This window comes from Atta colombica, unplaced genomic scaffold (genome assembly GCF_001594045.1).
Source record: "Atta colombica isolate Treedump-2 unplaced genomic scaffold, Acol1.0 scaffold140, whole genome shotgun sequence".
Taxonomy (NCBI): Eukaryota; Metazoa; Arthropoda; class Insecta; order Hymenoptera; family Formicidae; genus Atta; species Atta colombica.
The window spans coordinates 184649-197075 of NW_017259229.1; the positions used below are offsets into that span (position 1 = coordinate 184649).

A 12427-nucleotide genomic window follows, 5' to 3' on the forward strand; every position below is an offset into this window, starting at 1 on the left:
TAAATTATTATTTAAAAATTTAAGAAAATAAAATTTAAATTAAGCTGTCGTATTAAATAAAAAAGTTTATTTATATAAAATAAAAATTTATAAATAGAAATTACGGTAATATTTTACAGAATAAGTTTATATTTATATAAACTATATTTGTTTTTACTTTTAGGGTAAAAGACTCGAAAAGCCTTGTAGAAACATTCAGTGTTAACAGAATATATCTATCACACGATAAAGAAGGATTAATACCAGATTACAGAGTAAGACTTTATACATTTTTTTACATAATATTCTTGTCTTAATAGACTTTCTAATAAATTAAAAATGTAATTAAAAATATTAAAGTATCATTAGATGTATGTAACTGAAAATGTTCTTTAATTTTTCTTAATTTTTTCATGTACAGAATTGGCAGATACCATTAGGCCGACGTTTTCGTTCTTTAAAATTGTGGTTTGTCATGCGCATTTATGGAGTACAAGGTCTGCAGGAGTATATTAGAAATGACGTAAAACTAGCGCATCTTTTCGAAACATATGTCAGATCGGACGATAGATTTGAAATAACCACTGAAGTCATTTTAGGTCTTGTCTGCTTTCGTATCAAGGTATATATTTTTTCTTTTTCAAGCTTGTAATTTAAAAATTAGCTTTAATAAGAAATAATTTCTTTTTATTTTTTTTATTTATAAATTTCTATCTTATAATTAAACAAATTTATTTCTATTTAATTTGAATAATTAATTAATCATATATGTTTAATTTATCGTTTAAATTTTTATGTAATATTCGAATCTCTTTTTTGATTAGTATTACATCTTTAATTATAAATTAATCACGTTATTTCGAATATTTCTATACTTCAAAATTATTTCTTTTTTCAGGGTGATAATAGTTTAACAAAAGAACTCTTAAATCGTCTGCAGGCTAGGAAAAAAGTTTATCTCATCGCTGGCATGTATCATCATAAACTTGTTGCTAGATTCGTCGTTTGCAGCCGATTATGTCGGGAAGAAGACATTGCTATCTCATGGAATGAAATACGCAGTCAGACGACAGAAATTTTGCAAACAAAATTTAATAAAGAATCGATTAAAAATGGCATAAAATCGACAGACGATATGGCGGCAAGAATAGAAAGTTTAAACTTAGAGTCAAAGAAAAATATGCAGAAAATATCGTAACTGATACTTTCCGTAAAATTTCGCGATCGATTAATTATATTATGTATTATTATTTTTATGGCTTCATAAATTCTTAATTGTAAATTAAGAATTTTTATTTTTTAATTATATGCAGAATCTATATCAGTTATGTAATATCTCAATAGCATATAATATCTAATAAAGATTGATTATTTTTTAATATTTCTATTGGCGGTTCTTCATTATATATATTTCACATTTTAATATTTTATTACTTATTTTATTATATACGTGTATAATTGTCATGAATAAAGAAGGCACTTATTGGATTGTCTGGAAAGTTCGTGCCGCGAAAAAGATTTAAATTTAATAAATGTATACTAAAATTTAAATCTTCTGCGTTTCAATTTTCCTTCAAAATCGGCACGAACTTTCCGGACAACCCAATATATATTTAATACAAGTATTTGCAGAATGTGAAATTGCAGAGGAAATTAGTTTTTGAATGTATGGTCCACTTATGCCCGTTTCTACCAATGCAGTTCAGTTTTATAATCTGGGGATTCAACTAACTCTTCTTTTTTTAGTTCAAAGAATTAGAAAAAGATGAAAAGTAAATTGGAACGAGATTATAAAGTTAATCTACATTAATAGAAACGGGCATTAGTTCTACAAATTCTTCAAAGTATTTGATTGACGAATCAGAAGAAAGAATGTTACTAATTGACCAATCAAAGAATTAAAATGCTTTAAAACATTTGTAGCTTCAAGTGGTACTTTTGTTGCTATTATTAATCTTTCGTAAAATTAGAATTTTAATATCAGGTTTTAAAAATCATGATACCGTTTTAAAAATCAGATGCATCATATGAAAGAATTCTGCGCTATATTTTTTGCTTGTTGTTTATGTCTCAGGTAACAAACTACAAAGAAAAATGTATGTACTATATGCACTTTGAAATATGATTATCATCGTATTTACGTCGCCATAATAATGCGCGCGCTGGCCGACTACGTCAAATTATAAGATCATATAATCACCAATATTTTTGCAAATGATTTTGCAAAAAATTACATCACAAGAATCTTTTGATCTCGTTTGAAAACTAAAAATCTATTGTATCTATAAATAAGAATATAAGACAACAAGTTTTTATAATTAGACTGCTTACTTCACTGCCATGTTAAGCAGTATTCCGATAGAGGCTCTTATTTCTATCTATTTATGCACGTACACATCACAGTATGCATATATGTATATGCATAGGTGTTGACAAACAAGGACAGCTTGAAAACACATTTATCTCTTACTATCATGTACAAAATAATCAAAGTGAGTAGCTAGTTATAAAAATCTGTGTAAGATTTGTAGTAAGTTTGCTTAACTCGGACGATTAGTTGGCAAAATATCATCGATTTATTATAAGATTAAAGTTAATTTTGCTTCTTGAAGTTTTGATTAAAATATTTTCTAGATCATTATTTAATTATTGACAAGCATCTTCGTGTAGAAATCATTGTTTCTTCAGATTATAATATCTTAATTCGTAAAATTATAATTTAAAATTGTATTAAAAATGTGTTTATAATAATATCAAATAAAATTTTATTACCTTTTATTAAGAAATGATTAATATTAATATTATTTATTTGATGTTTTTATAGCAAAATAGAAATTTAACTATTTATGATAAATTAATTTAAATAGTTTTTGTTCAACAAATTGTGTCTAAAAATAATAAAACTGAAATGAAAAAGGGTTTAATTATAGTTTCCTTTTCTATCAAAGCTTGATGAGTAATTATTTTATGTAACATCAATAGAATCTCTTATTAATAAATATATACATATATAAAATATTTACCATTTGGTAAATACTATTATTGTTTTCTGACATTGCCCTTCTGTAATCTCCTCTTCCTCAGTTAATCATCTGTTATTTTATTTTTTAATAGTTTGTTTCTTTATTTCACATTCATATAATTTCCCTCAGTGAAAATTCTCAAATTGTGACATCAGAACAAGGAAACACACAATAAAAATTATATTTGCAAATTATATTTGAATTATATTTGAATTAAAAATATATATATTTTGCCAAATATCGTTGTAATTATTATGTATACTTTATCTAAATTAGATTTCACAATTTTCTTAATAAATAAAGATAATATCTTTAGATTTTAAAGTCCTCTTTTCTTCAGTTCTAAAATGCAATAAGTGTAGTAAGTCTTAAACTTTATAAAATTGACCAATCGACCAATGGTCGAATATTCTTCACAATCGATTGTGATTAATAATTTTCTTAAGATTTAAAGTTTATTGCATCTATTGTGTGTCGGAATTTACACATTATACTGTAAAATGGGATTCGGAATAATTTTGACAAAGCTAAATAACACACATATCAAAATCTAGACATAAGAAGTCTTAAAAACGTTTTAGGTCCAATTTCACAATATATGGTTATTTAGATGTAATCAAGAAATGTAATCAAGAAATTCATGAATGAATCTGTTGACCTTTAATCTTTAAGTAACTATATATTGTGAAAATAGGCCTTAAAGACGTTCTGATTTCGAATGTATGCTGCCTATAGATATTTTTCAAAATTTGAACAAAAGATGTTTCGATCGAATTAAAAAGTTATTTCATTTTCGGTACATTCATTCACATTTTTATTATTTACATTATTTTGTATATAATTTATTTTACATTATGTGTGTAACACGTTACCGCAAGAATTACATTATTAAAAATATAACAATATACAAGAATACAAAATTTATTTGTGATATAAAATTACACACAAAACGTTCGGTATGTGTATATAATACAATTTTGTCACGATACAATGTGAAACATGTGAAAATAATTATCGACAAATGACTATTACGTATGGTTCTTATTAAGCGCAGCAATTGCAAAGTTTAATCTGCTTAAGCCCGGTTGCATGTTATTTTAATTTTAAGCGAGACTTAAAACTTTCTTTGTTCCTATTTCTTTTCGGTTTTTTAAAATGAGATAGAAAAAGTTTTAAGTTTCGCTTAAAATCAAAGTAATATTGATGGTGCAACTGAGTCTTAATGTTACCTAATGTTTAATTTACGAGCAACCGCAAAAAGATTGTTAATAAATATGTTATACATATTCTTCAATTAAAAAAAAATGTCAATTATTGACATATTTTCTTATTCTTGTTTAATATTTAATAACAAAAAGGATAAAATGATACTTGTGAGAGTTGCGAACGTTAAGTGAAACGCACTCTTATTTTTAATATTACCGTTATTATACTAAAATATAAAATATAATTTTAAAATATCTGAAGACACTTTTTAAGTATCTATACCTAGATACATTTTAAAAGTATCTTATCCATTACCGCATATAAATTTCCTTATCAATTAATGAATCGCGATGTCGGATATATATCCGATCTGTTCCGTGTCCGTCGCGTCATGCAAATGAAACATGAATGCGTCAAAATGGCGGAAGAGTCGCGAGGTACGGCTTCGTTTTCGACGCGTCCAATTTCGCCAAAAAATTTGAACGTTATGCGCTTATTCAAGCCTGATCTACGTCAGATTGTGAGCAAATCTCAAGCTCGTCAGCCAATCCGATGCATTAATTTTAAAAGTGATATGCTTCGAGATTTTTGCATCCTATATCTTATGTAGATCGGCTTTAATATCGAGTTTATACATTCTCCGCGTAATAAATACCATACTCGCATTTTTTATGACAGAATATATATTAATAACAAAATGTATATTAATCTTATAACTATTAAATCTATTAATATAACTAAACTTAGATTTACTTATAATTATTAGAACTATTAGATAACTCTATAATCTTATAACTATTAGATATCTATGAAATATGATCATCGCTTTATCGGTTTTTCGCACGATATGTTTTCAATCAAATGAATTTTAGGAAAAATATGCATTTTAACAAATATCAATGTGCAAATACTAAATCTATACTCTATATTATATAATAATTAGACGTCATTATGTAAGGAATAAATGTGAAATTATGTAGGTCATAATAAAAATTAAAAGACAAATTTTTCGATTTATGTACGTTTACGTTATTTACATCTTATGTTCTCAATTTAATATTAACTTTTCACAAATTATAATTTTTTAAACGAAAACTAAAATTCTATATTTTCTGCTTTTATCGCTTTGAATGTTAATTACCTAAAGTTTTTTTGGAAACGCAACAAGAACTCTTTATGAAACAATGAAAATGTTTGCAAATTGATTATATTCAATTATATTAATTACTATATTTGAATTTTTTTTATTAAAGTAGGAAAGCTGTGAATTGATTATTTGCCAATTATTATTAATATTGTAAGCTTACCAAATTATAAATTCTTTTACCAATTTAAATTACAACTATCTTATACAACTATCTATTTAAATTAAAACTATCACAAGTAATGCATCGCTCAATAAATGCAAAAGATAACAAAACGACAATAGAAAGTCGTAAATGATCGAAGTTGTTTGTTTGTAAATGACATGTGACACTTTTTCATAGCAACCCGTGTCTAAGTCATACACGTCTAAATTTCCGCAATTAATAACCTCCTTTTTATTAATTGGTTTTAATACCAATACAACCAATGAAATGCTTTTCAAATCTAGGATACCATCTAAGAAACTGTTGCGATTTTTCACAAGGTATGCAGGTATTAATCAATCATTAAATGAGATTACACAATCCTTTTGCTAAAATGATACTTTTTCTTATTCATGTATTTGTTAATGAAACTAGATTTCATTATTTGCAATCAAAAGTAATCGAATGAAATGATTTTCTGTGTTGCAGACCATTCTCGGATAAAGGTAGAAGAAATAAAGAAGATATATCAGAATGTGCAAAGTTGACAAATTTCGAACCGTATCAGTTGGATCCTTGTATAATAGATCCGAGCAAGCCACAACCAACTGTTGTGATCATAGGAGCTGGCATGGCTGGATTATCGGCAGCACATCGATTAGTTCAATGTGGCCTTCGTAATTTTATAGTTTTAGAAGCCACAGATAGGTATTTCAAACAAATTCAAAATTAACATTAAAATTTAAAAATTAATTTTAATTAACCCCTTATTATAAGAACAACACTAGTATGGCATATCCTAATATTAATTAAATTAAACTAAAATAATAGGATATTATCTTAATAACTCTTACAATATCTTGAAATAACATATTATAGCTAAAAGTTTAGCTATAATTTTAATGTTATTTTAATGTTATTTTGATACGTTTTTTTTTATTAGGTCTGATCTATAAAAATGTAATAGATTTATATCATCGTTTTTAATTCTGTTTTAAACTATAATTATATATAAACTATAATGCATTTCTGATTCCAGACCAGGTGGACGGATCCACTCTTGCTGGTTGGGCGACGTGGTAACGGAAATGGGTGCTACATGGATTGAGGGTGGTTGCGTGGCAAACCCAGTATTCACTTTAGCGGCACAGGAAGGTCTACTGAAGACACCGCTCTTCAGGCCGGATCCGAGTCGTGGACTTTTCTGTACCAGCGATGGTAGAGCCATTGATTTCCCAGTCAGCATCGCGGCATATCATACCTTCCGGCAAATCGAGCAACAGGCGGCGGCTCTCTTTTCTCTTGGCTGCGGTCGTACTCACGGTACGTTGCTGAATTTTATGGGTGTCAGAATTCAACAGGAACTCCACAATTTCCCGGAGGAGCAACGGTATAGTTGCCCAGGTCAACTTCAAAGTCATATTGACAACGATGTAAAAGGTTTGCTTGGGTGATCATCAAATGAGTAGGAGTTTCTCATTGATTAGAAATATATGATTTTTTATTTGTTTTTTTAGAATATAATATTTAGAAAATATTATATAGATATAACTTGCAGATTTAAATACACGAATAAAAAGATATGACTATATGTATAAATAATTATTTATTTATGAACGGTCAAATATATATTTAAAAAACATGTGAATGTAATGTATATTTATATATAAATGATTGAAGAGGAGAATATTTTATATAACTAGACGCTGTTTTTTAAATTTAATTCGGTTTGCAAAAGTAAAACCATTACATCGCTGTAATTAATTACGACTCAATTACGTTCATCGCTTATAATCAGAAATATGGATGATTCGCAGATATGATGCTGCTAGGGTGATGTACGGCATGACAAATTGCACGAAATGTCGATGCGGAGATGACCTTTCGCTTGTCTCAGCTGATCAATTCGGCAGCTACATCGAGATCCCTGGTGGAAATATCAGAATACCCTTGGGATATGTTGGAGTGCTGGCCCCTTTGCTTCGAGATTTACCTAATTCTTGTGTTAAGTTTGTACAAAAGCGTGTTTAATCTTTTATTTCATCGATTATTTCATTATTTCACGAAGAAATCAAATTAAACGATATTAATTTTCATTATTTCAGGACACCTTATAAACAGGCTAAATGTATATAAATGTTTTATATATATATTATTGTATTTAACGTAAATTATTGTTTCACAATTTAAAACAATTTTTACATTTATTTTTAATAAAGACCACTCTAATGTAGGATTAAGAAAGAATTACACGAAAGTTACGATCTTTGAATTTTAATACAGACTATGTCATAAATTTGACGATTATACAAAATATAAATTAAAAGATAAACTTGTAAGGCTGTAGTTTTACAGAAAAATTTTTTAAGGTCCGGTTTAAACGAACTGCGTATATTTAAAAACATTTTTTTTTCTATTTAATCGAGTAGTTTTAAGCTTTAACTGTTAAACGCTGTTTACAAATAATCATTTACTTTCGGTATTTTTCTCATTTATTTTCCTAATTTAAGGTATTGTAAACCAGTTGATTACATTCGGTGGGGTGCAGTGAGTGACGCGTGTCCACGAGCTATCGTGAAATGCAACGACGGCGAAGAGATACCTGCTGATTATGTGATCATAACCGTTTCACTTGGTGTCCTAAAAAATCAGCACACGAAATTGTTCTTACCAGGATTACCTGCTGAAAAAGTCGAGGCAATCAAAAAACTCGGGTATGGATACGTTAATAAAATCTTCTTGGAATACGCGAGACCGTTCTGGGTTTGGCGAGAGGGTGCCATCAAGTTGGCTTGGTCCGCTGAAGAACTAGCAGATAGATATGATTGGGTGAAAGGTTGTCATTTATAATATTACGATGTAAAATATAACTATTACGATGTAAAAAAAACCGAGTGTACAACGAAAGTGCGCACTTAGGTGTGGCAAATGTGGAGGAATTGCCCAATTCTCAACATGTGTTGTGCGCTTGGGTATGCGGACGCGAAGCAATGGACATGGAATTGTGTCCTGACGAAGAGGTGGTAGAGTCGATGACGACGGTTCTACGTCGGTTTACTGGCGACTCGACATTACCTTATCCGGCTAACATTCTCAGGAGCAAGTGGTGCATGGACCAATACTTTGCTGGAGCCTATAGTTACATGGCGATAGACAGTACCGTTGGTCATCAATGTGATCTGGCCAATCCATTACCAGGTATTTTCAACTTTCGAATATTCAAGTAGTATGATGATGTTTTAATAACATCTTATTATTGTTAGAGATGTTATTAAGACAATTAAGATGTCATTTGTCACTTGAATATTTAACTTAAATATCTTTCTGGAGCTTCACTTTGAATTTTGAATATTCAGAGATGCTACATATTGATGGCTTATAAATATGTATATAGCCCTCAATTTAATATAAAAAAACGTCAGATAACTATTAACAGTTACAGCTCGATCAGTTTTATATCAGACAATTCCGTTAATAATAGCTTTAGCTTTATTTTTTCAACATATGTCACGGTTTCTAGACTCTCGCGAAGCGATATCTCCCATACTTTTATTCGCGGGAGAAGCTACTGTACCTGGGCATTACAGCACAGTGCATGGTGCAAGGCTCAGCGGTATTCGTGAGGCAGAAAGAATAATTCAGTTAACAAAACGATATCATGGTCCCCCCAAAAGTGCTCGTTAAATCGTGATCGTGACTATCCGGAAATACATATGAAGAAAGTGATTGAATGCAATTTCTGTTATGTAATATATACATATGCAACAATATCGAATATTATTGTAATATATACATATATTGTATATTTTATAAATTTTGTATAATTTTTTGTACAAATGATAATAAATTGTTTTTGACCATATAAATGGCCTTATTCATGAAAAGGAAAGATATATAAAATAATAAATAGAATAGTAAATATTAATTTAATACTGCATTATTGTAGTTCTACTATAGATACGTTTAAATATTTTCTAACCAGAAATTGAAATTACTGTTAAAAATAAACTTTAAGAATAATTAACTCGATCTCTGAATGTCGTCTCAAAATATGTCTTTCTTTTTGCGCAACCACTTTGTGGCACGCAATGCATAATAACGCGATCGATCGAAAAGTATAATTACATATATAATTTCAATCCTCCGCTAGTCAAGTTGGACTTTGAAGGTACAATTGATATTTTGATTATAAATTCTGATAGAATATGGTAAATTTAAAATACATAAAAATATACATAAAAAATACAATTGGATTTATATCATAGTAAAACATATTGTACAGATATGCAAGAAATTTCTCAAATTTATTTATCTTCTGCTAAAAAAAATTAATTTTGCAACAATAATAATATAACTCACAATCTTTGTGGCAAGCAATTAACAATAATAATGCGATCGATTAAAAAGTAATTATTATATATTTTAATAATCAAAGTTCAGATATAAAAATCTGCATTAAAGCTCAAAGATCTAAGTTGCTGATGGAAGATGCAAAATTTCCCATTTTTAGTTTTTTTATATGGAAGGTTAATTATATTGAATATTAATTATATTATAATTATATCTTGCACGATAATGTAAGAACATTATGTGATAAGTAAATTCAGTGTCATTCCTCTAGTTTATGTAAATTTTTAATTAACTAGAGCTCCGTCAAAGTTGTCCTGAATTCGTTCTGAAATGCACGAATGTGTGAAACCGAAAATGTGGGATACCTGATATGTGTAAATGTGGAATATCTCAGATACATTCCCTAGAATCGGGCTGCGCCGATGAACGTCAATGCCCGTACCCGTCTAACATGCGCATAGTTTGTGACGTACGGACAGTGTTTCTGTGCCGCATATGTTTACGCTCGTTCCTCCCAAGACAGACCCGGCAAAATGGACGATATAGCATTGCGGGCGTCTGATCATGTTTTAGAGGTGATATTCTCGTATTTGGATCTGCACACGCTAAGAAACTGCTCACTGGTGTGCAAACGGTGGTATCGGTTTCTCAACGATGAGAACAATGATGTGTGGCGGATGCACTGCATAAGAAAGCTTGCCCAGGAAGCCCTCAGCTCCGACTTGTTGTCGTCTGTGCCTACGTACAAGTCGAAACTGCGTGCGTTCTATCATGCGTGGAATCCGAACGATTGCTCGCGAAACATTTACATAAAACCCAACGGATTCACCTTGCACAGGTTGGTGTGCGACGATGTTGTCTTTCCCACCCGTCACGCTCGTTAAAAACGAAGATTTTGTACTTTTAACACAGATATATTTCGAGAGCAATTTTGACTAGTTATAATGTCTACTGTAAAATCAGCTGTCAATTGATGTAGCAGACAAGACTACAGAGAAAGTGATTAAGACTTTTTTGTAGTTGGAGGTTTTTGTTTTTTTTTTAAATGCTTGAAGAAGCTACAATTGAACTAAATTGTAATTGATCTCTGGAAGAATGTACATAAACAATGGAATTTCTTAAACAATTAGTGAAAATTATGATGATATAGTAGAAGCATGAAGTAATCTGACAAATACCATATCCAAAATGTCTCGCATCAGTTACTATATCATTGCAGAAATCCAGTAGCCCAGAGTACAGACGCATGTAGAGGCAAGATAGGCTTTCGACATGGGCGTCATGCCTGGGAAGTAATCTGGGAAGGACCATTAGGAACAGTAGCAGTAATAGGAATAGCCACTAAAGAAGCACCCTTGTTATGTCATGGATACGTAGCGTTGCTCGGCTCCGATGAACATTCCTGGGGTTGGAACCTTGTCGACAACCATTTGTTACATAATGGAGATCCACAAGGAAATTATCCTTTACTTAACAATGCTCCAAAATATCAGGTATTAAATTTGTCATGAATTGTATTTGATTATAACCGAATCACTTTGTATATTATTTATTTTTATATTTATTCATAAATATTTGTCGTTTAAAAATATTTCTAACATTTGATAATTTTCATTTACAGGTTGGGGAAAGGATTAGAGTAATTTTGGATTGTGATGATAATACCTTATCTTTCGAGAAGAATTACGAATTTCTGGGTGTAGCTTTTAGAGGTATGACATTTTATCTATATTTTTTTACATTTTTATGTTATTATTATCTATTATCATTATTAGTATCTCAAGCTTGAGACAATTATATATCGTTTTCTTTTTCTATTTTTCAAATCATTCCTTAAAATATATTAAAACAAGAATATATTTTATGAATCACTTTGATAAACAGGGTTACCAGATAAAAGATTATATCCATCTGTATCTGCGGTTTATGGAAATACCGAAGTATCCATGGTATACTTAGGACCACCATTGGATGGCTAACACATTACATTAAAAAAGAAAACATATCCTCAAAAAGCTCGTTTGAGGCTGTACAATGCATTCTTAATACCAAGTTTTCTGCAGTATATTAACATTATCTACGTTTTAAGTAGAGAAAGCACACGATAACAAACTGTACAATATTTACAGAGAATATGTGCCTGTAGATTACTTGGTCAATATTGTAAATAATAGACATTTTATTTTACTTAACGGCGAAATTTACAATGCATTTAGTTTGATCAATTAAATCAGTCACTTGATTGATACAATTGCACGTGTTATACATGGAAGTTTTAAGTGAATCTACTAATTCTCAAATAATTATGTATATATATAATAATATAAAATTGGTTTTATTGATTTTTATTGACATTTTTTGTTAGATGTTATCATACAAAATTATGAAAATCTACACACACATACGTATGTACAAATGTTGCAGATTATAAATTTGTCACGTATTTAATGCTTCCATGTAATATTATTTTTATTTCTATTGTTTAATTTTATTTAATTGTATAAAGATAAAACGTGTGTAATATTTTATATATTTATTTACATAATAATTTTATTTTCAAAAAAGATTTATTTCAAAAAG

General features: G+C 29.4%; 3 protein-coding genes across 9 annotated transcripts in view; all 3 read left to right on the forward strand.

The window, feature by feature from the left end:
* The window catches only part of LOC108684769 (aromatic-L-amino-acid decarboxylase-like), a 6987-nt gene extending 5623 nt beyond the window's left edge, over nt 1–1364 (forward strand). For all 7 annotated transcript variants that reach the window (XM_018189239.1, XM_018189242.1, XM_018189245.1 and 4 more), the window contains 3 exons: nt 164–254; nt 401–601; nt 878–1364. In XM_018189239.1, coding sequence (XP_018044728.1) covers nt 164–254; nt 401–601; nt 878–1177 — 592 coding nt within the window. In that variant the 3' untranslated portion in view covers nt 1178–1364. The remainder of the gene's footprint in view (nt 1–163; nt 255–400; nt 602–877) is intronic.
* Nucleotides 1365–5715: 4351 nt separating this feature from the next.
* On the forward strand, nt 5716–9246 carry LOC108684793 (spermine oxidase). Its single transcript, XM_018189278.1, has 7 exons — nt 5716–5838; nt 5987–6205; nt 6537–6887; nt 7315–7506; nt 8008–8333; nt 8417–8695; nt 9018–9246. The coding sequence occupies exons 1-7, from the start codon at nt 5786–5788 to the stop codon at nt 9179–9181; spliced, it is 1584 nt and encodes a 527-aa protein (XP_018044767.1). The 5' UTR covers nt 5716–5785; the 3' UTR covers nt 9182–9246.
* A 1132-nt stretch (nt 9247–10378) lies between these two features.
* On the forward strand, nt 10379–11957 carry LOC108684791 (F-box/SPRY domain-containing protein 1). The gene is made up of 4 exons (XM_018189277.1): nt 10379–10685; nt 11067–11340; nt 11469–11559; nt 11732–11957. The coding sequence occupies exons 1-4, from the start codon at nt 10381–10383 to the stop codon at nt 11824–11826; spliced, it is 765 nt and encodes a 254-aa protein (XP_018044766.1). The 5' UTR covers nt 10379–10380; the 3' UTR covers nt 11827–11957.
* The last annotated feature ends 470 nt before the right edge of the window (nt 11958–12427 follow it).